Source organism: Pristis pectinata, chromosome 10 (assembly GCF_009764475.1).
Source record: "Pristis pectinata isolate sPriPec2 chromosome 10, sPriPec2.1.pri, whole genome shotgun sequence".
Classification (NCBI taxonomy): Eukaryota; Metazoa; Chordata; class Chondrichthyes; order Rhinopristiformes; family Pristidae; genus Pristis; species Pristis pectinata.
The window spans coordinates 36,804,554-36,828,977 of NC_067414.1; the positions used below are offsets into that span (position 1 = coordinate 36,804,554).

General features: G+C 38.2%; 1 protein-coding gene across 1 annotated transcript in view; it reads right to left on the reverse strand.

Moving 5' to 3' along the window:
- LOC127575191 (PC3-like endoprotease variant B) overlaps window positions 1-24,424 on the reverse strand; it is a 452,025-nt gene that overhangs the window by 408,567 nt on the left and 19,034 nt on the right. Inside the window, exon 4 of the mRNA XM_052024893.1 lies at window positions 17,008-17,111. Within this exon, the coding sequence (XP_051880853.1) occupies window positions 17,008-17,111 (104 nt within the window). The remainder of the gene's footprint in view (window positions 1-17,007; window positions 17,112-24,424) is intronic.

Sequence of the window (24,424 nt, forward strand, 5' to 3'; positions counted from 1 at the left end):
CGGTTCATTGAAAGCTTTAACTAACTTTAACCATCTATGAAGTGAATAGGTTCAATAGGTATGACAGACCTGCTTGTGATAGCACTGTCATTCGGTACTTTAATGTATTGGCTGTGAAATGGTAGAACAGGACTTGCAAATGCAATCAGTTGGCCAATGTGCTTCTAGATTTAGCAGAGCCATTGAGGAGATCTAGTTGGATATTGGGCACCATACAACAGAAGGTAGCAAAATCACGTATTTTTATAGAATGAAAGCGGTGAGGGAAATGTTATTCAGGCCTAACATTTAGACAAAGGCTTGAAAGGAAGTTTCTCAGCTGACCTTTCAGGTTTGTTAAAGAGACATGTGATTGGGGATATGGAGAATATAATAACAAACTAAAAATAAAGGTTTTAGCAGGGGATATTGCTGCATGACAGAGAGTCAGATTTGCAAAATGTGTTTCCAAGTGCATGTCACAAAAGTATAGCTCATTGAAATGTAGTATCACAACATGATGAACAAAATATTCTAATACATTAGCTGGTGATGTTAGTAAAACAATGAAAAGCAACTCTGGCACGTTCCTAAAACGGCAATAAGCTTCCAAGTAATATAGTGAAAACAACAAGAATTCCAGCTACTTCTTGTTTAAAAGGAAAGCTGAGCATCAAGATAAATTTCTAACAGAAAAACATAGGGAGGAATAAACAAAGGTCCATTCTTCACACAGTCAGTGATTTCACCTTTGCTCCCAACTCACAATGCCTTCATTTTACCACTGAAAGCAAAAACAACCTGACATCACTTAGCTTATTTGCCTAAACATGGCCTTTCATTCAACAATTAAATCTATTTTAAAATAAAATTTGCACTTGAAAAAAAGGAATCAACAATTTAATTCAAATTGAGTAATTACTGGACTTTATAAAGAATTCTCCATGGTACATAATAACGGTTCCAAAAGTAATAGAAACTTTTATGGAATAAATTGAAAATTAGGAGAATTGTTTTGATTACTTGTTAAATGTATTATTATGGACACAGTCAGCTTCCAAAGGCAGCTTCACATTGCATTCATCTTTTGTAGTCATCCATCCACAGCAGCAGAGGACTGTGATGTTGTTAATCCATAGCAAAAGATGAGGACAACATTCTCTGATTCACTTTCACTGAGGACAACAGGACCCCATTATGTGCCTCTTTAGATGCAGCATCTTGTGTCAGGAAACGGAGGCTGAAATGCAGCTGTGGCTCCCATAGAAGCAGGAATGATCACCAACTCATGTCCCTCTGGCTGTTTCCAGTGGTGATCCCCATTTTTGCTCTTAATTGCCTGCACTTCTGACCAGGCATTGACATGACACAAGCTCCAAATCCTCTGCTTCTGAGCGCCAGTCAAAATGTTCTCTTTGCACAGGGAAAATAAAGGCTGGATGGCTGTGGATTCCATCTTTTACCTCATTAGCATTACTGTGCTTTCCCTACATTTGTTTTAACAGGAGGCTCTCCATCTTTGCCTGACTGGAAGAAATCCTGGGCAATGCAACAGGATCCTTCCCAAGAGCTTCACAGAAGAAAATCAGCTACAATGGATAGAGTCGATTTGTGTGAAAAATCTAAATAAACAGATGAAAGTCTGTTATGTTCACCTGGCACAGTCATTTGTTTGAAATTAATTATAACACTGATAAATGGAATACTTAATATTCCCTGCTTCTGTTCTTGGCAGCCATTCTCCATATCTCTGTAGGACCAAGTTCTTTATGATTCAGTTTACTGATACCATTAATGCAACAAGGCCAGGCAGGCAGCTGGGGTGAGAACCTACAATGAAATGCCAGTCTTGAAAGAGTGGAGTTGGTGATTGCTACAGTGAATTTTACCTCAGTTCTTGCAAAACCTGACCTGCAATAGTTAAAGCTGACAAAAAATAGACATTCCAGGATTGAACCATTCACAAATAGGTGCATATTTTTTTGAAAAGTTTAAATGCTAATGCTAGATCACCAAGGATTAACATTCTCCCATGCTTAATCAGACTAGATAGATATCACTCCAGTACTGGCAATTATTTTTCCTTTTTGAAGGAGTGATGGGAAATTCTATGTTATAGGATGCATGTTACACTGCCTTGTGCAAATAATTTTATCTTGTTGATGTGAATCCAGCCACCCAGGGCAACAACTCAGCTGTCACTATACATTACAGAGGAAAATTAATGTTTAGTAAGACAAAATAGTGGCACATGTACTCTTGTATAGCAGATTGTGACTCCATATAGCATTTTCTTTTGGTCAAAGCTAGAATGGGGAAAGAGGAGACACTTCTTATGTTGAGGATGACTTGGATTGTACCAGATGGGTTTGTCCACAGATCCACTTGGAAGGGTTTTGCCTTGGTTTATTTCTTATTCCAAAATATCAGCCCCTGATTCCAAAACTAAGTGGAATCCCACCTGATGACATTGACTTTGTGTTGAGGAAAGAGGAACTACATCAAGCCTGACAGCTTTTTTTTCTGCATTTCTGGGGGTGAGTGTACTGGGATTCCTAAAATTCATTCACCTCAGTTTCAGAATGCTTTCCAAATTTCTGTTAAGCAAATGAAAGGGCCTTGACAGACCTTGTGCCTCTGGAGTAATTGTCTTTTTACAAAATTAACTCAGAGGAACACCAATTAGAAAGTAGCCTCACTCACTGACAGCCTTCTCATACTGTAGAGACTCATCCCATTTTGTAACAATATCATTGGCAGCCGTACAAAAATAGGCCTATAATCCAGGGACACCACATCATTGAATTTACAGCGAGGGTGTTTTCTCTATTAACAAAGAAGCCATAAAGAATGCATGTTGTAACAGAAGGTCATACCACATCAGAGAGTATTTTAATGAGGAACTACTGCATTTCTAACAAACCTTAATCAAGACTATGATAGACAGCTGAAAATATTTAAAGTGAGCAATTTTTTTTATATAAGAGAAAAAGTAAAGAGATGAAAACCCAGTTCATAGGAAGCTTTTAGTTTGTTCAAGTTTTATGTTGGGAAGGTTATATTCTGAGAGCAATGCAGAATGCTCATGTTGGCCAATAAATAGAATGCTGTCACATTAAATCTGAGGTTTTAATATATTTGTAAGACACTGACACAGCATAGAAGGAGTGGAAAATGATAAACTGATATTTATTAAGCCCTTACTCTGCTGAAATTAAAGAGAGGGTAAAAAGAGGGGAATGATCACATAAAACCTCAAACCAAATCAGGTGGGCAGTATCCTGTTTTAAATGTGGTGGCAATTTAGGTGAACAGGGCTAGTGAATTTACTATTTTTAACTCAGCTGTCAATGATATGAAACGATATGTTTCAGTATGATTTTTTTTGTGCTTGTGGTGCTTGTAGGCAGATGAGTGTTTCTCACTGTGGCGTCCATCATTTCTTGCCAGTCTTGTCTATTAACGAGCACTATCATCCCATCTCAGGATGACAGCTGCAACACTTACTCTGGCGCAATAAACAGCTAAATGAGGCGCACAGCAATTTTGCTTGTCACCAAGGCCCTCGGCACGACTGGCTGCACAGCTTGATGCATAAATTCATGAGGCTGTTGCATATGATGGAGCATGCCCAGCTGAGAGAAGTGATGGATAACTGAGTGGCTAAAATTGGCCATCACCTTGACTGTGTCAGGACTTTTAAAAAAAGACTAAGGGATGTTGGGGGTGGGGGAGAACTTCCTTTTATCGTGTTTACAGCACATTCCCTTGTCGCAGATTTTATTGTTCTTCATAATTTTTACACTATAGAAATAGAATCTTGAGACCTATAATAGTCTCCCTTTTAGTCTTTAAACCATAAGATATTATTGTTGCAACATTCCATGTAAAACAGCAAGTTTAATCATGTTTCTTTCTAACACATTTTATTACTAAGACCAAGTTATTCATTGTTGATTAAAATGCATTCAATGTGACATTGCTCAGTTTTTGGTTCAATGCAGGCTTTTTGGATATTTAAATCTCACTTGATCACCTTGTTTTGTCAATTTCAGTTTCACTTTATGCTTAATATTATAGAAGATAAGGTATGCAAATATCAGGAATAGTCTTTGCAATAAAATATAGATTCCAAACTAGTGAGGTAAATAATTCAAATATAATTTGATACATAACAAAATATTAATTTTACTCACCCTGTTGCATAGTTTAACTTTCTTTGTGTTCAGCGTTTTGTTTCTAATGGTGTTTTAACTTATGGAATTTACTATTAATACCTTATTTTCCAGAAAAAATAATTTTTCATCTTTACTCAGTTACATCATTTACTTTCCTGCAGACTCTCTTTTCCTGATATAAAAAGAATTTCTAACATAAAAAGAATTGTGTTTTCATTCATAGGATAATGATTTCTTAATATTTTATACAGAATATTCTGTTAAACAATTGTGTGCCAAAAATAAATCGACCCATTTCAGAAGACACCTTCAACTCTGAGGTAAGAAAATTCATTCATGGCACTGAAAGAAAGAAATTAGGTTGGTAGTTTCAGGGATGGCACACAGCACATCAATACAAGAACATACGAACCTGTGGTGATAGTAAACCACTGCAGGCCAGAACAGTGTACCAATAAGAAAGAAGCCTATGCTATCTGTACAAATGGGTTAAATTGGTAATGTTTGAGATGTGAATGTACTGGTAGGAAATGTAAGTTTCAATCCTGGTGAGAATATAATATATCAAAGAAGGAGCAGGTCACATGATCCCTCATGATTGATTCACCTTTCAATAAGGTCATGTCTAATGTTCTAACTCAGGTCTACTTTCCTGCATGATGCCCATATCATCTGATTCCTTTACTGCCCGAAAATCTATCAAGATCAACCTTGAATATATTTGAACATGGCATAACTGGATTGTAATTGAACCAATATGCAAGACTGTGTAAAAGCACAGTCCAAGTTTGATTCTTTCATTTCATTGAGTTCCTACCCTTAGCATCACTTGCTTATGGAAATGCAGACAGGAAAGCAGGAGCCATCCTGAATGGAGAACCGCTCAGGGATAAAAGCAAATCCCAAACTAAACCTGACCTCAGCCTGAGGACTCACAACTTTTTCCATAACCAACCCAACGAGCACTATATATGTAACAATCTCAAACATGCTATTTATGTGCTGACCAAAAACACAGGACTCATGCAGATCATCTTGATCTGGATAAAATACTGAGTCTGTCCAACCTGACCCAAACCCAAATGTTTTATCAGACAATACAACCAACTCAACTCAAACCCAACACATAGAGTTGAGTCCCATCATGCTTAGAGTCATAGAGTTATACAGCATGAAAATAGATCCTTCAGCCCAACTCATCTATGCCAACCAAGGTGCCTATTAGTAGTACTACTAGCCTCCTGCTAGTCCATTTGCCTGCATTTAGCCCATATCCCTCTAAATATTTCCATGTACCTGTTGGAATCTTGGTCGGCATGGATCAGTTGGGCTGTTAAACAATTGTGTGCCAAAAATAAATCAACCCATTTCAGAAGACACCTTCAACTCGGGGGTAAGAAAATTCATTCATGACGCTGAAAGAAAGAAATTAGGTTGGTAGTTTCAGGGATGGCACACAGCACAGCAACACAAGCTTCCAAAATGTGTTTTATAGAGTCATACAATCATACACTATGGAAACTGGCCATTCAGCCCAACTGGTCCATGCTGACCAAGACTCCCATCTAAGCTAGTCCTATTTGCCCGCATTTGGTCCAGCTTAATGGCATCTTTCCTATAGCAGGGTGATCAAAACTGAACACAATATTCCAAATGCAGCCTCACCAATGTCTTGTACAACTGCAGTTGTATAAGTTGTTGGTGAGGCCACACTTAGAGTACTGTGTACAGTTTTGATCATCCTGTCATAGAAAAGACATGGTTAAACTGGAAAGAGTGCAGAGGAGATTTACGAGGATGTTGCCAGTACTATAAGGCCTGAGTTACAGGGAGAGGTTGGCCAGGATAGGTCTTTATTCCTTGGAATGTCGGAGAACGAGGGGCAACCTTATAGAAGTGTTTAAAATTATGAGGGGCATAGATAAAGTGGATGGTAACAGTCTTTTCCCCAGGGTAGGGGAGTACAAAACTTGGGGTTATAGGTTTAGGGTGAGACGGGAAAGATTTAAAAAGGACCAAATTTTTCATGCAGAGGGTGGTGAGTATATGGAATGAGCTGTGAGGGGAAGTGGTTGAGGCAAGTACAATAGTATCACTTAGGAAGCATTTAAATAGGTACATGGAGGGGAGGAGCATGGAGCAATATGGGCCAAATGCAGGAAATTGGGACTAGCTGGGTGTGCATCATGGTCATTATGGACTCGTTGGGCCGAAAGGCCTGAATCCATGCTGTATTGCTCTATGACTCTATAACATGACATCCCAAGTTCTATACTCCATGTCCTGACTGATGAAGACGAGCGTGCCAATATCCTTTCTCAACACCCTGACAACCTGTGGCTCCACTTTCAGGGAACCATGTACTTGTACTCCCAGGTCTCTCTGTTCTACAACACTCCCCAGGTCCCTACCGCTAAGTGCGAAAGTCCTACGCACATTTGTCTTCCCAAAATGCAACACCTTGCAGTTATCCAAATTAAACTCCATTTGCTATTCCTCGGTCCACTTACCCAGCTGATCAAGACCCCTCTGTGAATCATGATAACCATCGTCGCTGTCAACAATACGAACTATTTTAGTGTCATCTGCAAACTTACTAACCATGCCTTGCACATTCTCATCCAAATCATTGAAAGAGATGACAAACAGCAATGGGTCTAGCACCAACCCCTCGGGAACACCACTAGTCACCGGCCTCCAGTCTGATAAACAATTTTCCACCATCACCCACTGCTTCCTACTATCAAGCCAATTGTGTATCCAATTAGCTAGCTCTCCCTGGACCCCATGTGATCTGATTTTCATAGCAGCTTATCATACAGAACCTTATCAAAGGCCTTACTGAAATCCACATAGACTACACCTACTCCCCTGTCCTCATTGACCTTCTTGGTTACTTTGTCAAAAAACTCAATCAAATTTGTAAAATATGATATCCCACACATAAAGCCATGCTGACTATCCTTAATCCAAGTGTCTTTCTTTTAAACATTGTAAACTACTTCCTCTGGCACCCCTGTGTGAAGAACTTGCCCTTCAGGTAACCCTTTAAATCTTCCCCTTCTCACTTTAAACCTAAGGCCTCTAGCTTACCCTGGGAAAGATATCTAACCCTGATATTTAAAGTTGGCTTTCAGTCTTAATTGATTGGGCACATGGGTACATTTAATTCTTTTGGTTAGAAATAAACAGTTATCATACAAATATAGGATGGCCTAATTAATTAAACGAACAAAGATCAATGATTTTATCAGCATTATTATTATTGTAATGTTAACTGTCACTTTAGTTTCAGTTAATTAATAAGTGATCCAGGTTTGCAAATGTGCCCTAAATGTTATTCTAATTGGAGTTTTCACTGCACAGCTATTTCCAGTAACAAGGTGCCATATTTTCTTGGAATCCTCTGATGGCATTCAGAACTCCTTTGCTGATTATCATTTTTCACTGTCTAAAAAATGTCGAAAATGAGATAACTATTTTTATCTGTTACCCACCCACATCTCATCTGAGAAGCAGGTAACTAGCCGTGGAAAATCAGGGGGTTGGGAAGATGGAGACAATTTGACAGACCTTTGCCACCCAAGGACTGTCCAATTTATTTCCATATGAGCCTGTGATTGGGCACACAGATCACAGGGATAAAACAGGTAGGATTCTGGTTACATATTCAACCACCATCCTCTCAACTTATACCTGACAATATCTCATGAAACTTTCTCATGGAACTTCTGGGTTTTCAAGGGCCAATGTGATTGGGGCATGGGTGGAGAGGGAGTAGTTTGTCACTCACTTGGGAACTAACTCAATTTATGCTGACATAGGTCCAAACTTGAGGATCCTACAAGCTTTTGTTCGATGGCTTCAGGCAAGCTGCAGAAGTGACTTATCACATCTGCGCAAGAATTAAGTATGCCCGACCCCCTCATACCCATCTGAGTTACCACAGGATTGCAAATACAACTTCTTCGGAATTAGCTACCTACATTTTACATCTAAAATCTTTTACTGACACATGACCAAATGACCACTTTAGTATTTAACTTTTCTGGGAGAGCAGAAGTTATATCATAGTGTAGCTGCTGGCAAAGGAGACAGGAAGGCAAAACATATCACAAACAATGAACTGTCTGATACCAACAGAACCTACTTTACATTTTACTAAGCCTAGTAAAATAGAATTCACTCATTAAAATATTGGCTTTAAATGAGTCTACCTTTCAGCTGACTTCAGTAAAACATAAGGAATTCCTCTTCAGCAATAAATTTGAACGGCATGCTTTTGCTTGCTAATCATGGACTGCTGGTGAAAATATGCACGTCTAGTAAGAATGGACTTGTTAGCAACAAAAATAAATATGTCAATCATGGTGTACCTGTGAAAATAATCCTTAAACATCTAACAAACCAGCAAACTGGTATAAATCTCCCAAATGCTGCTAATGTAGCTGTGAGATGCACAACTATATAACAGGATGGCTGAATGACAGCAGGTTTCTATGATGAAGCACTCCGATCTCTGTAATGGTGTGTCACAGTGATATTTATGGGGACTGAGGAATGGTGGCAAATGAGCAGAGATTGAGTCACGTTTGTGAAACCAAAGTGCAAATGGTGGATGTAATCTACAGATCTACAGATGCCCAGCAAAAAATTAAAAACAAATTGCAGGATTTAAGGAAGATTTGTACATTAGACAGCAATGGAAAATATATACAACTGATGGGAAATTAGATACCAACATCTTGCATCAAAAATTTTTACTGACACAGTGAAATGTAGACCTACTTCTGGCATGTTGTAAAGTACAAATTAAGATAACATAGTTCAGGAAATTTCACAACACATTACATAACGAGAGAGCAAAGATTCACAATCCAGATCTTTCTGTTGGTTACAGCTGGTGGATACCAGTTAAAAATAGTTAACTTTTCTATTTTTGACCTTTTTTAGTCCTCTGAGCGCATATCACCAACAGAGCACTGAATGCCATAGTGTAAACTATAACTGTTGGTGCATAGCTTTAGCAGAAATGTCTAAAATGATCTCAGCAAACTATAGTTGAATTCAGAGTTTCGAAGGAATGTGTTTGGGGCATTTGGAAGAAGACTGGTGATATGAGTCACATTACTCAAATATTTGATGATTGACGGTGTGTACTGCCTGACCAGAGGCAGATTCTGCAAAGATTTACAAGTAAATCAAGTCGAGCAGCATTCTCTTGATTTTATACAGCTGCACTGGAAAACCACAGTGCCATAATACATAGTTTCAGTGGAAGGGCTATGTCAGCAAATATTGATGCAACCACCCACTGCCTGTAGTTATCTGAAGTCTCAATGCAGAGCAAAGAACCAATGTCTTCAGGAAGGGAGAAGGGGAGAAAAGGGTTGGGTATGGGAGAAGAGAATTGGAGTGGCGGGGGGGGCGAGGTTGGGAGGGATGCAGAAAGCTGACAGACTAAGAGAAAACATTAAGGAACACATTGGATATTTGTGTGAGTGTATCAAGAGGAAAGCAAAGAAAATTAAATAAGCCAGTAGAAATTTGCATAAAAGGGTGGCACAGTGGTGCAGCTGTGTCAATTGTTAAACATTTGAACAATGTGAACACATATAAGCAATCTTCTTCCAACTGCCCCAAGCTCAACTATAGTGGCATGGCAATGCAGCTGTTGCCTCATAGCTCGAGTGACCCAGTCCTGACCACCTGTGCTATCTTTGTTGAGTTTGCACCTTCTCTTGTGACTGTGTGGGTTTCTTCCGGGTGCTCTGGTGTCTTACCACATCCCAAAGGTAGGTTAACTGGTCACTGTAAATTGCCGCTAATGTGTAGGCAAGTGAGAGAACCTGGGGGCATTTATGGGAATCTGAGAAGAATATGTTATTGGGGAAAATGAGTTAGGGAATAAGATTTCACTGTGAGCCGGCATAGACTTGGTGGGCCAAAATGGTCTCCTTTATTGTTGTAAGAAAATAGTTATCAAGGATGCCAATCTTGTATCCTCGATAACTGTGCCAGGCAAAAAATTGTCTTTAGTTGCTTAATGTATTTGCATGAAGAGTTTTGTCTGCTGTCTATTCCATCTTCCCACATACATTTTAGTGGAACCAAATGGATAGATTTCTCCCTCCAAGGTCTCATTTTCAATGTGAATGCTGAAGAGATCAAATTCCAATGCGAAGTAGTAACTTTAGAGAAACTTAAGTGAGCTTTTACTATAAACAAGCAGCAAAACCACAAGTTCACAGGTCCACTCAGTACTTATTAGCTAACTCATCTATCTGCAAAAAATTCCAGTGCCCCTATTATGTCACACACTTAGATCTTTATTGAAAGTTTTTTACTCTACTACCTTACTAAAAAATTGATGAACATTTCCTAAGATCAGCCCAAAAAGCTACCTATTCTCCTCTTTTCTCCCTACTGATCCTCCTGATTAAACTATTAATGTCAAGGTCCAATTGTGCAGAAAATGTGTAATGCCCAGGGTTAGGACTGTACACAATCATGCATCATGAAAAAACAGGTTTAAAAGCTATGTCCAAAAATGACAAAGAATGAGTTCCTCAAGAAAATGGTTAAATAGAAAGAACAGCCAGCAGGAGCTCTATCAATACTGGTAACAGTGCTTAAAATGAGGAGCATCAATTGTAGCTAATGGTGCGCTAATACAGGGTTCGCTAGTTGGAGCCATTCCAGTCCCAAGGGGGAGTGCACCAGTAGGAACAGCTGGTGATAATTCTTTACCAGTAGAATACTGATTCATCTTTGCTCTTATTGATTCTTACCAATTTGCTTTCAATGTTACAAAAAGGTATAAGATGGATTTCTGCACTCTTTTAGTAGTTCAATAAGGATTTAGATACATTTTAGTTTGTGAAATGTTAGCATTAATACTCTGAGAAATTTTATTTTCAGAATAATTCAATATGATCTGATTATAATATATCCAGGCTTATGCTCATCCACTGAAACAAAACCCAATATCACTGCAGGTCAAATTATAGTATAACTGAAGTTAGTTTAAACCATATAATTCAATTTTCCAAGTATCATTTCAAAGTGCAATCACAATTGTTAAATACTAAATTCTCCGAAAGTTGTCACCTCTTCATTTATATTCCATGTATAGAGTTTGATATAATAGTTTTCATGGGTATGATGAGTTGGGTTGGGAGTGATAACTTGATTGAATGTTGCTCAGTTTATTATATTTTTAAAATTATAATTTGTATAATAAATTACAACCTGTGCATTCCTCATGGGAGGAAGCCACTTGGCCTATCAAACCTGTTGTGTTAAATATGTTAGCTGCAGCAACTCCATCCTTTTAATTCTAATTTCCTCTACTTGTTGCATTGATAGATTAAAATTAAAATCAAAATTAAAGAAATAGAAAGGCAGAGAATTATTTTAAATGGTGAGAGAATGAAAGGTATTGTACATGCATTATGTAGAGTTAATATGTAGGTACATCAAGCAATTATAAAGGCAAACAAGATGGCGGCCTTAATTGCAAGAGGACTTGAGTGCAAGAATAGAAATAGTTTGTTCCAGATATATATAGGGCCCTGGTGAGACCAGGCATGGCCTACTGTACATGGTTCTGGTCTCCCTTCCTGAAGGAAGAATATACGTAATCAAGGGAATACAGTGTTTTTCCACCAAATTGATTCCTGAGATGGTAGATTTGTCGTATGAGGGAAGATTAAGTGGACTGGATCTGTATTCTCTGGAGTTTAGGAGACAGGGAGATGATCTCATTGAAATGTACATCATTGTTAAGGTGCTAGACAGGCAATGATGTTTCCCCTGGCTAGGGTGTCCAGAAACAGGAGGTACAATCTCAGAATAAACAATTAGACAATCAGGACAGAAATGAGAAGAAATTTCTTCACTATAGGGTAATGGATCTATCAGATTCTCTACCACGTACAATTGTGATTGCCGAGTCTATCCAAGGCAGAGCTCATTAGATTGTTAGAAAATCATATTGCATTGGGTTCCTGCAGAAAAGTGACAGTGAGATCATCCATGATCTTATTGAATGGTGGAACAAGCAGAGGGGGTTGAAAAGTCTATTCCTGCCACTATTTATTTGGTTTAATGTCTTACTTCCAAAGTATCTCCACTCCTTCAAAGTATCTAAGTGACACTACAACCATCATCTTCAGAAACAATGCATTCTTTGTGCCCTTATAATTTGTGTGAGGATTTTTTCACTGAATTCATTGCCCTCATTCTTAGTTAATGGTTGGCGCCTCTGATTCCCACCATAAATCCAAAGGGAACTTCCTTCTGAACCAATTGGGTTACCACAGGAGAGTGAGGCAAAGAATTTCAGAACTTATGCTTTCAGTTCACATTTAATTTTTCTTCAGAACTAATTATGTTTGCTTAGTTTGTATTCATCGACAAATCTTGGCAAGTTGATTTGTAATAATCCAGCAATGATTTCACATTGGATTATTTTTTTCCCTTTCTGCTGACAAAGGAGTGAATGTCTGCTAGGTGATGCAATCTACCATGATTCCTGCCAAAAGAAACGGTAAACCCATTTCCATGGCTGGTAAAAGGTACTCAAAAGATGCTGCTTCCTGCAAGCTCAAGACATAACAGTTGCTTTGAGGTGACTTGAAGAAATGTAATCGCAATGTAGGGAACGTCATTTGGGTGGGACCACGGCATTGCTGCTGCTTTGCAGTGCCGGTGACTCTGGTTCAGTCCCATCTCTGTGGAGTTTGCACATGGATTTCCTTCAGACACTCCATTTTCTTCCCACATCCCAAAGACATGCTGGTTGATAGGTTAACCGGCTGGTGGAAATTACCCCTAGACTGCAGGTCATTGGTTGAATCTGTGTGGAGTTGATGGGAAGGTGGAGAGAATAAAACAAAATAGGATTAGTGTAGGACTGGTTTAAATGGGTGTTTGATGGTGGGCCGAAGGGTCTATTTCCATGTTGTATGGTTCTATGACTCCATAACTGTATTAACATTACAGCTTTAGTCAGGCAATTTACTGACAAATAGGGTCAGAAATACAAATATAATTTGTACCTCCTGATTCATCTCTAAAGTATCTTTTGCTGTGTGATCTTATTATTGAGCAATGATGTCTTCATAATATCTTCCTAACTGGACCAATCACTTTTGCTGCATTTTATGAGCTATGAAAGGCAACATGACATGCACTGAGTTAAACTTGATTTCCAGCAGCCTCTGTCTGCTGCTCACAGAGTTCCATGAGCAACAGCAGAAGCAACAAATTGTAACTGAATTAGGCACAGATGAGACATAGCCTTGAAAACATTGAGGGAATGGTGGGCTCAGACAGGAAAATAATTTAAGATAAGGTTTAAAAATTACTCTGCGAACAAAGAGTTGTATTTTTCATGACATGGGGTTGGGAGTAGGGAGGGCTACTGGTAAAAGAGTTTCTGGAGATTATTATTTAAAGATGTATGGTATTAAAGCAGTTACTGAAATGAGATGTAGACAAATTACTGGAGCCTGTCAATTTACATTCTGGTATTCCAAGGGAAGGTAAAGGTGACACACGAGCCATATTTTTCCAAAATTCTTCGGAAATAAAGTCTATGTAGAAGAACAGGAGAGTCGCAAATGTGAGATAATTATAAGCTAGTTAGTCTTACTTAAATTGTCAGCAAACCACTATGGTCTCCAATGCAGGATGAAATTACTAATCTCTTGCAAAAACATGATTTAATTAGTGCTAGGCAGCATGGATTTTTTAAGAGATAGGTTGTATTTGAACAATTTAACTGAATTCCTTGCAGGATTAACAAGTACAGACAAAGAAAATGAAGTGGATGAGATTTCAGGATTTTCAAAAAACTCATGTGACAATCATAAGCGAGTAAGGGCAAAAAAAAGTTCATGCAATCGTGCCTAATGGGGCAACAAGGAAGGAAAAGATTGGAGGAAGGAAAGTAAAGGAAGTTTCTTGGACCTGAAGGATATAGTGAGTGTGGTCCATAGTCACCTGTGCTGCTGTTACTTACAGTAAAATAGCATTAGACAATTGAAGGAATAATACTAAAATTCACCATTGTAATGAAATTGCATGTAATATTAAAGAAGGATTATGAAATTTTGTAAAATTATGTAGATAGGAAAACAGGGTGGTCTAATGTAGTTCAAAATACACAAAGTGTGAAGTAAGATATTTTGGAAGATAGTATGAAGAAATAATATTAGATGTTGGGTTTTGAACTTGAGGGGCGGGGGAGATTAATATGTAAATACACACATCATTAAATGTGACAATACAAACAGTTAAGTTATTAAAAACAAAACTGGTTTTAGGATTGGGACAACAGTCGCACAACCTCAGGTTGGGATCTCAGGCTGAAGTTGTAGACTTTAGGGTAGCAGATTTTGGGGATTTTGGGGATGGTATAAAAGCTGTGGAAAAGGTACAGTGGAGGTTAATTGGAAAGTTACTTGAAAAATTAAATGTTTTTAAAGTAGGACAGAGAAGATTTCTCTCGGATGATAGAAAGCAAAAGCATTGTACAAAATATTAGAAAAAAATATTTACATAGAATATGGCTATAATAAGTAGAAATTAGATCCTGAAGCGCTCTAGTTTTGTGTGCAATGCATTTAAATTTAAATGAAAAATAAACTGTAAGGGGAAATCAGGGATTCTGCATATTCTTTAAAGTGTGTGATGGACATCAAAGATCAATGTAAATTTTGACTGTAATGTATGCAAATATATAATGTATGTGTATGACAAAGGAACAAATGCACAGTCAAAGGTTTGAATAAACTATCTACACATATACAAGAGCTCTCTATGTCTCGATATACACAGAGGTGAAAGTGAACTTGTGCATCTAGTATGGCATACTGTTAGAAAGTGGCTGATGTAATGTTTGCAATATGACTGTACTGGTGAAAAATTATTACTTATACTTTCTGTATATACTTTGCATTGCTTGGGTTCAAAGCAAGGAACATGTGCACTTGCACAAAAAAGATTACAGTGATCATGAAACAACATAGAATACCTGGAGCAGCCATGAAGAACATTATTACTGATCCTAGTCACCATGGAGCAGGTGAAATTTTCACATCCAAAGGTGTAACTATTTAATTATAATTTCATTTTGATTTAAGAGATGCAGATTTCTATTTTGATTATCACTATTTTTTTCAGATGTATTTTACAACTTGTTTTATAATAACTTTGTTGCTCATCTGCAGATCTGCAGCAGTCAGAGAGTGACAGTGACACAATAAGTTTCAAAATAAGTCAATATCTGGGCCTTTTCTAGTTTAACTTCCAATTCAGCACTGTTATTTGTTTCACTTCTGAAGGAGGAGAATTAGTTCAAGACTCAAGTACTGTAAATCAAGTCTGCTTTTCAGTCTGTACATGTTTCAATTGTTATGTCTTGTTTAGATATATGACCTAGTCATCCCTAAAATACAACAGCAAAAAATAGTGTTCAGTCACAGGGCTCACTGTAAAATAATTGGGAACTGGACAAGATACATTTGTGGGATCAAGGACATATCTATAGGATTGGTCCAAGGAAAATATCAAAAATAGGGCCCTGACACAAGAGATTCTGCAAATGCTCAAATCTGGAGCAACACACACAAAATGCTGGAGGAAGATTTCATGTATAAATAGCCAATAAAATGTTTTTATTGCATTTACAATAAGTAATTCAGTGATGTAAATTATTGGTCAAGGGGAAATACAATCAAGGCCAGGCTTTTCAAATGAAATGCTCCCAAAACAATACCCGCAAAAGATGGCAAAGGAGTAGAACTGTCTCCCTGAACAATCAGCAGGTATTAGCTCAGTTAATACTTCTAGGCATGAGCATGATAGATGTTTACCAGCCAGAAGGGGCTAGATAATGGATTAGCTGAGATACACATCAGCTTTGATCCAATGATAGAACACACCTCACGGGCTGAAAGACATGCACCTGCCCCCACCATCCCCATCAATGAATTGTTGGGCGAAAGGGGGGCACCTCTCAACATGACCAAGGAAGCAAAACAAGCAGTATTGCACTGGTTACAGGGCTGCTGTTCAGCTCCATTAAAGTGGATATCAGGCATGCCATATAATGATTGACAAATCTCTTTCAGCTTCCTTTGCATCTCAGGCGTATCTAATTTCACACACTATATAATAACACGAAACACTCCTTCTTCCACAAGAAATAAGGAAAAGGTTTGCCTAACACTATTTCAGTAAGGCACTGTTCCTTTATTAATAAGGATGATTTGACACATTTCTAAAATGTTTGGGCAAGTACAGCACTCTCACATTCACAGTGTGAGCCTTGCTTGATGAGAACATGAGTCAGAGATGAGCTCGAATACAGTACTGAAGTACTTATTTTCAGACCTGCATGTCCTTCAAGTGTGGTTCCCTACTGGGAGCATGGAATTTACAAAATTTATCCTGTCTCCCCTCATCTAGTTGACTTTAAGAAACCGTATCTGTTTAAATAGCCCAGATACATAACAATAAGAGAGCACTGATACTCTTCACTGCCAACATCAACTGTGAGATTTGTCAGCTTTTCTCCAGACTCCTGGGATGATAAAGCTGTATGTTTAAGTTCTCCATCTTAAAATGAGGGGTGGGAAAATAAGCAAAGTTATCATGATATTTCACATCCTGACCCTTTAATGTTGTACATTTCTGCTGCCAGGGTCATTGGCAACCCCTCTGGGTTTGGCTACCTTCATGATTTCAGTTGAGTGAAAACTTCAGAAACAAGTGGCTATGTTGAGACAAAAAGGAGAAACAAAGAGGGCAGGTACAACACAAATAGTAGTGTGGGACTTACTTGGCTTCCAAAACCAATGCCAGGACTCCTGTGGCCATTGGAGCAGCGCTGGAGGTGCCTCGGAAATGTGAATCACACCCCTTCGCGCTGTTAGTGACTGTCACCTGAAAATGACAAATGCAGTGAGCAACAAAATTAATGAGGCAGATTCTGAAAAAGCAACAGGCATAAATCTCCATCATGTTTTTATACCATCAACAAAGAGAGCGTTACTGTTTTTTTTCTTTTAATTCAACAGAAGTCATAAAACTAGGTCATTACTACTGGAATGAGACAGCTGTACTTGTCCTTTGGGAAAATCTTAATAGTAAGCAACAGGAAATAAAATGAAATGGCTTTCATATTCTGCTGTTACTGCTCTGCAAGAAATGAAATGGGGCCTTTAAAATTATTTTGGGTGTTTGTAATTTTGCATAAAGTTGTTCTATTGTTGCAAACAATGTAAAATTTAACACTTAGATGAATAATCTAACATTCTCTTTTAATGTAAATGTGAATCAAATAATTCATGGATATAATTAAAGTGTCTCTAATAATGACAGCACTGAAAATCAGGTGGATAGTGAAAAAGGCGATTCGTAAATAAGGTAAAGATGGGGACACAACAGAGTGCAGATGCTGGAATCTAGAGCTAAAAGCAAACTGCTGGAGGAACTTAGTGGGTCGGGCAGCATTTATGGAGGGAAATGGATAGTTAACGTTTCAGTTCAAGTCCCTTCAAGCTGGCCCTTTTTTTTGTTTTGTAGTATTTGCAAATTGTGTTTATTCGAGTTTTCACACACTACACCCTGACCTGCATTTTCCACTTAATCCATTGTTTTATTCATGTTAGTAAAAAGCCACTCAATAATGTCACAAAAACAGCAACTGATGAAGATATATAAATTTTAGTCCTTTCAAAGCTCTTTTTTGCTGAATTTCCAAAGACTAGGTATCTAGCATTATTCTCTCCTGTTAACTCATAATAAGCTTTACCTCCCACAGCATCTCCGGCAATTTATAGAGGCCACTTTTCACTTTCCACTTTCCACTGCTGAGTATATAATTTGTTTGTGTTTCTGAGCCACCCCAGTTTCTATGAATTCATAATTGAGAAATACAACAAGCATCAGCTTTAGCTCAATAAACCTGCAAAGGAAAATATGACTGGATAATGATTCATATTCTAAGGAATCTGGGTTTTGGCAATGTGTGCATCTCCAGTTTCTTCTGATGTTTGGGGTTTCATTATGATTATAATGAACAGACATGTTTTATCTAGAATGGGGGCCGAACATTTCATTATTTCATCAGTTTTCTGTCCCCTATTACAACAGAAAGCACAAGGAGTGTTGCTTATGAACTGGAAAGATATAAAAGAAATTGTATACGTATTTGAAAAGGAACAAAAAATTGCATGGCTGCTGGTATAGAGTAGAGAAGTGGATTAATTGGAACGCTGTCTCATAGAGCTGGCGTGTGCATGCTGGGCTGAATGGTACCCTTCAGTATTGCATGACTCCATGATTAAAGGAGGTTAGAGGCACAACATGGAGCTGTGGTAGTTGAACTCATTCTCAATATGCAAGCTTCTGTATGTGGGAGTACCAGTGCTTGGGATTCCGTATGTCAGCCTATTAATTATAAAGAAACAGTCCGTGTATCTATGTTAAAGAGGAGGAAAATTGGGTGTCATGCCTCATTGTAATAATAAGAATAGGGTGCTGGCAGCTCCTATGAATTACAGGCCGTCTAACTGTGGGGCTGCCTTGAATATGGGCTGCCTGTCTCACCAGTAGATCAAAAGCAGTCCTGTGCATTCCTAAACATGCATCACTCTTATAGGAATAAACTGGCATCCAAGGGATTTTTAAACCCAGGATTCTTGTTTGTTAAATCTAATTTTCTGTTAATCTCCCATATTATACCAATCCAAGAGAACTTATCCATCAATACAACACTATTTTATGGGCTTACACTATTGTTGAATCATTAATCTCAACGCATCTAACAACAATAAGCATTCCAAAAAAGGGTATTAATATACTTTGATTCATTATAGTACTTTTCTTAAAATTGTAAATTCGATCTAGCATAAGTGGCATATCATTGGACTCTAACATGAATAACATGTTATAAAAATGTAGTTCTAGTTTGTTAACATATCTTAAATTTCTTTAACTGTCATAGTTCCTACTATATTGCTCAAAGTTCACATTCATTCTTATTATTAGGGGCACCACATCTTGATCTCACTAAAAATGACTGGACAAAAATATCTGAAATATAGAATATTGAAATTGAAATAATTTTGAATAAATTTTCATGACCTACAGTCATTTTCTCCACATGGTATTTCAGCTCATTAAATGGGAGAGCAATACCACCTAGGTTATCTCACTCCTCAAAGTAATCAAATCGAGGTGAAGCAACAGCACTGATCTTTGACCATGAAGAAAACTCCCTTCGAAGATCTGTGACTGTGTGAAAGGAACATCCTCCTTAACAACATCGTTTCATCAAACTTCAATTCAACTGCTATGATGCATCAACTCAATGAATATCCAACACACACAAAATGCAGGAGGAACTCAGCAGGTCAGGTAGCATCTATCGAGGGAAATAAACAGTCGACGTTTCGGGTTGAGACCCTTCATAAGACACCTTCATCGTTCGGGTCGAGACCCTTCATCAGGACTGATGAAGGGTCTCGACTTGAAACGGCGACTGTTTATTTCCCTCCATAGATGATACCTGGCATGCTGAGTTCCTCCAGCATTTTGTGTGCATTGCCCCAGATTCCAGCATCTGCAGAATCTCTTATGTCTTTAAAGAATTCTAATTCACAACAAGCCAGGAAGCAATAAAACAAAGGTAAAACTGAAATATTACTGGATTTCCTTGTTTTAAAATCCATCATATTTTGAAATATTTTGTAAGGGAATTAAAAGCTTGTTCTTAAAATTAGTTTGCTTTTCCCACATAGTTTGTTAAGCAGCAATTGAAGTTCAGTACGGCATTAAACCTCACTTAAATCTCAAGCAAAAACACATGTTCAGGGTGAAAATCAGAAAACTGCAAAGTTCTGACAAACGATTCTGGACCTCAAACATTAATTCTGTTTTTCTTTCCACAGATGCCATCTGTTTCCAGTATTTTCTGTTTAGATTTTACAGTGATCTTTGTTTGTAAAGAGTTTATATTCACATCAATTAAAATTATTTCCCTTTTACCATTGGAGACGGCAAAAGGCAGCACAGGCTGTGGAAGTGGGCTGAAGCACTGAGAGCAATTTTTGGATCTCTGTGTTAAACTTTGCAGAAATCCCTAAGTTGGTGACAGTTTAACAGAGTCATGATGCAAACACCTATGGTTTCACTATTTTTACTACCGCAAGATTTCAAGGCATTACATATACCTATTTATTTTCATAGCATTTTTTATCTGTTAGCAATTTTTATTCTCACTTCAATCTTTCAATTATTTTGCTAACGTTCTTTTATCTACTTATTTTTCACTGAAATTGTCAAGGAAATCCATGTGAATGCATTAACTCATTCATTACTAATATATATTGTACAATTTCAATAACCAAGCATGTCTAAAGTTATTTCCTTTTTACTGTGGCTAAGGTACTTTTCCTTGTCAACAATTTAAAAGTGTGAAAAAATTCAAATATGATGTTCTTGTGAACTCATCTGATGCAATATTTCATCCATTCATTTTTAAACTAACAGTGACAGGTTTGATAAACTCTGGTTCCTTTGTATAATTTTTCATTTTCCTGTAAAGTAAGCCACCCTGAAATAAGCAAACACAACTGGAAATAAAATCCAAGTAATACAATTCTGAAACTTGAAAAACTGTCTCCAAAAATTCAAGGATATTGATACCGATATTTCCCTCAGGATTATGCCGTCTGGCACCCTGAAATACTGACCCTATTGGAGCATGGGAGGCTAAGACAAAGGTACATAATTTCTTCAGGGACATTGGCACTACTGTAGCACCCAGGTGCCCATGTGGTGCATGTACCTAAAATATCTCGTACCCATGTGTTGCTGGCAGGAGCAATTGTCCAGTTCTCACCAGGAATCTTGGTTTCAGTTTGTCTTGAAGTTCTTCATAGCCTATTACATGATTTTGAAGTGCAGCAATTGTTATAATGTAGGGAGCAAGGCAGCTAATTTGTACACAAGGTGCCTTAACACTTTATGACTGGGTAATCTGTTTTTATGTGATGTTGGTTAAGGATTGAGGTTTGAAGAATGAGAAAATTAGTTACTCTGCTACAAAATATTTTAGAGCTGCTTCAGAGGGATGAATAGTTCTGTAGTTCAACATCACATTTGGAAAATGCATCTTAGCAGTGCAATGATCTCACAGTACCCCAATGAAATGTCTTCTTGGACTATCCAGTTCATTCTCTGGAATTAGATTTAGCTGCTATCACTGAGCCGAGGCTGACACAGGTTGGCCAGATTTCACAGTCAATAGTAAACCATCTAATCTTACCATTGACATCTGAATAAACTTTAAACTTATCTTAAGCAATCCAAACAGCTACTACTTATGAAAAGTGATCCTCATGATGAGATCCTGTATGTGAAAATGTGACCTTCTGCACTATAATGTGATAATGTGGTGAGGGAGAAGGGGGGTGGGGGGTGGGGGGAAGGGGGAGGGGCACAGAACAAGTCCTGTCCCCAGATTGTGAAAAGATCTTTAATGGCCAGCTAAGCCACACCTACTTTGGTCAATTACTCTGAAAGTTCCTCAACCTTTAAAAACATTCAAAAATAACGAAAACTACTAAATTGATTAAAACAAAAAATATAACCTTTCAAAGCTGCAATATATAAAAATAAAAAATGCTTAATAAATGCTCAAACAATTTAGATGGTCTAACTTTACCAAAGTCCCTCATTGCTATTTCCCTCCATTGAGAATAATGGCAAAGCACTGCTGGGAATTGCATGAATCCCCAATGCAAAGCAGCAAAGAAAACTAACTGCAACTTCAGGACTTCAGAGATGGCATGTACACGCACAGGAATTCTAAAAGTGCTATCAGTCACATGGGGAAACATCCACAGTTACTGAATACCTAAATCTGTAGACACTGGAAATCTGAAATAAAAACAGAAAATATTGGAAGTACCTAATAGGGTCATTGACCTGAAACATTAACTCTGTTTCTCTCTCCACTTATGCTGCCTGACCTCTTGAATGTTTCCAGCAATTTTTGTTGAAAGCAGCAGTAATATTGAATCTTCCAACGATATCAGGCCTTGTCTTTGACTCTACTGTCTGAGCTTGTTTTTAACTCTTCAAGTAAATTTTATAGCTTATTTCTCTTTCTCTCTTCATGTGCCTCCAGTTTTGACATGCTCGCTTGGATTTTCCACTGTGCTAAAAATCCTGTTATGAAATCAGTGTGGGTGTTTTTTTTTACCCAATCAACATGACCCTTGCTAATTCTGATGGATTTTCTGGACACTTGCTAGGAATTCCAAGGAGGTGGTAAAGATACATTTGATCAAGCATGTTACTGCATGGAAAATAATAATGATTGCAAGTAGATGAATAACGGTGAACATGGGCGGCACGGTAACGTAGCGGTTAGCGTGACGCTATTACAGCTCCAGCGATCGGGGTTCGATTCCCGTCACTGACTGTAAGGAGCTTGTACGTTCTCCCTGTGTCTGCGTGGGTTCCCTCCGGGTGCTCCGGTTTCCTCCCACATTCCAAAGACATACGGGTAGGTTAATTTGGGTTTAAAATGGACGGCGTGGACGCGTTGGGCTGGAAGGGCCTGTTACCACACTGTAAATAAAATTCTAATGATTTATCGTTGAATGGAGTGCATTACAGATATAAGAAGACGCAAGAAAAAAGCAAGGACTTGAGAAGCTCTAAGTTAAAACAAAACTGATCTGAAATTTGACTAGATCACCTTAAGGAATAATGATCAGAAGGAGGTATTGGAGTATGGTCATTTGCCTTCCTCCGTAGATTAAATAAGGCTGTGAATAGTTGCACATATTTAATGAGAAGGAGTGGCTGAATCAACCAAATGACCTTATCACAGTAGTGACACTGTGATCTGGTGTTTTCAGTGAAGATCAGTATGGCTTGAAAATGATAGGCTGTGCATTATTCCTGAAGATCAGTCCCTGCAAGAGCCACTTCCACAGGGAGCTTTGCCTTATCTTCATAATGCAGCTATATTTAAATGCTCTTCAAATCTAAAAGTCTCATTTAACCATATTTTAGCCATTATCTATTTACTTTTAAAGTATACCAAAATAATTACAATGCATCAATGATTTTTTTCATTTGGTTGAAGAGAACAGCACAACTGGGGTGGGGAGGCAGGAATCAGTCATCAGTTTATGCAAAATAGGAGAAATGGAATTCAAAATCAGGTCTCAGGATAGTAGAACACGGAAGGAGGCCAGTTGATCCATTGAGTTTTCAAAGGTTCTTTCGAAGAACAATTTAATTAAATGCACTCCTTCACCTTCACTCGTCTCCCTGTATTTTTTCTCTCTCTTTCAAGTATTATCAAATTTATTCCGGTTGCACTGGTACTTTAATCCAGCAACAGTATTCAACTCCATGTTGAGGTTTTCTTCTTACAATGCATAAACAGGCTACAACTAGAATAGTGGCCACAACATCATGAAAATTGATGTACTTGTGTGATGTTTGCGCATTTTCCCTGTGACCACGTAGATTTCCCCTGGGTGTTCCAGTTTTCTCCCACATGCTATAGGAGAATCAGAAGCAATTGATAGAGGTGCAAGAGGGAAAAATGGGATTAGTGTGGATGGGTGGCATCAGAAAGGTCTTGTTTCCATGACTCAATGACTCCAAGTGGTGAGCTCAATGTTATTCAGGCTGGGATCTAATGACAATTGTAGGATCCCAATTTGAGATTGGCAGCAAAGAGGCAAAGCTGTTTCATCATGATTCATTTGATGAAACGAGGTCAGTTATCTCAGTTGAAAGAATCAGGAGTGCTTATTCTCCTTAGAGAAATACATACAGGCTGCTCTTCCCTTGAGCTTGCTCTATCTCAGGACCTAGCAGAGGGCTACTGCTCGTAGAGTTGTTGGAGCAAACCTCCCCTGATGCCAATGGAGCAGAATAGAATAAATGACTGCTACAATATTATACATATTATGCTACCATAGAAAGTATCCTATACCATAGAAAGCATCCTATCTGGAAACATCCTATCTAGATGCATCATGGCTTGGTACGGCAACTGCTCTGACCAGGACCGCAAGAAATTGCAGAGAGTCGTGGACACAGCCCAGCGCATTACAGTCACCAGCTTGGACTCTGTCTTTACCTCTCGCTGTCTTAGTGAAGCAGCCAGCATAATCAAAGACCCCACCCACCCGAGTCATTCTCTCTTCTCTCCTTTTCCA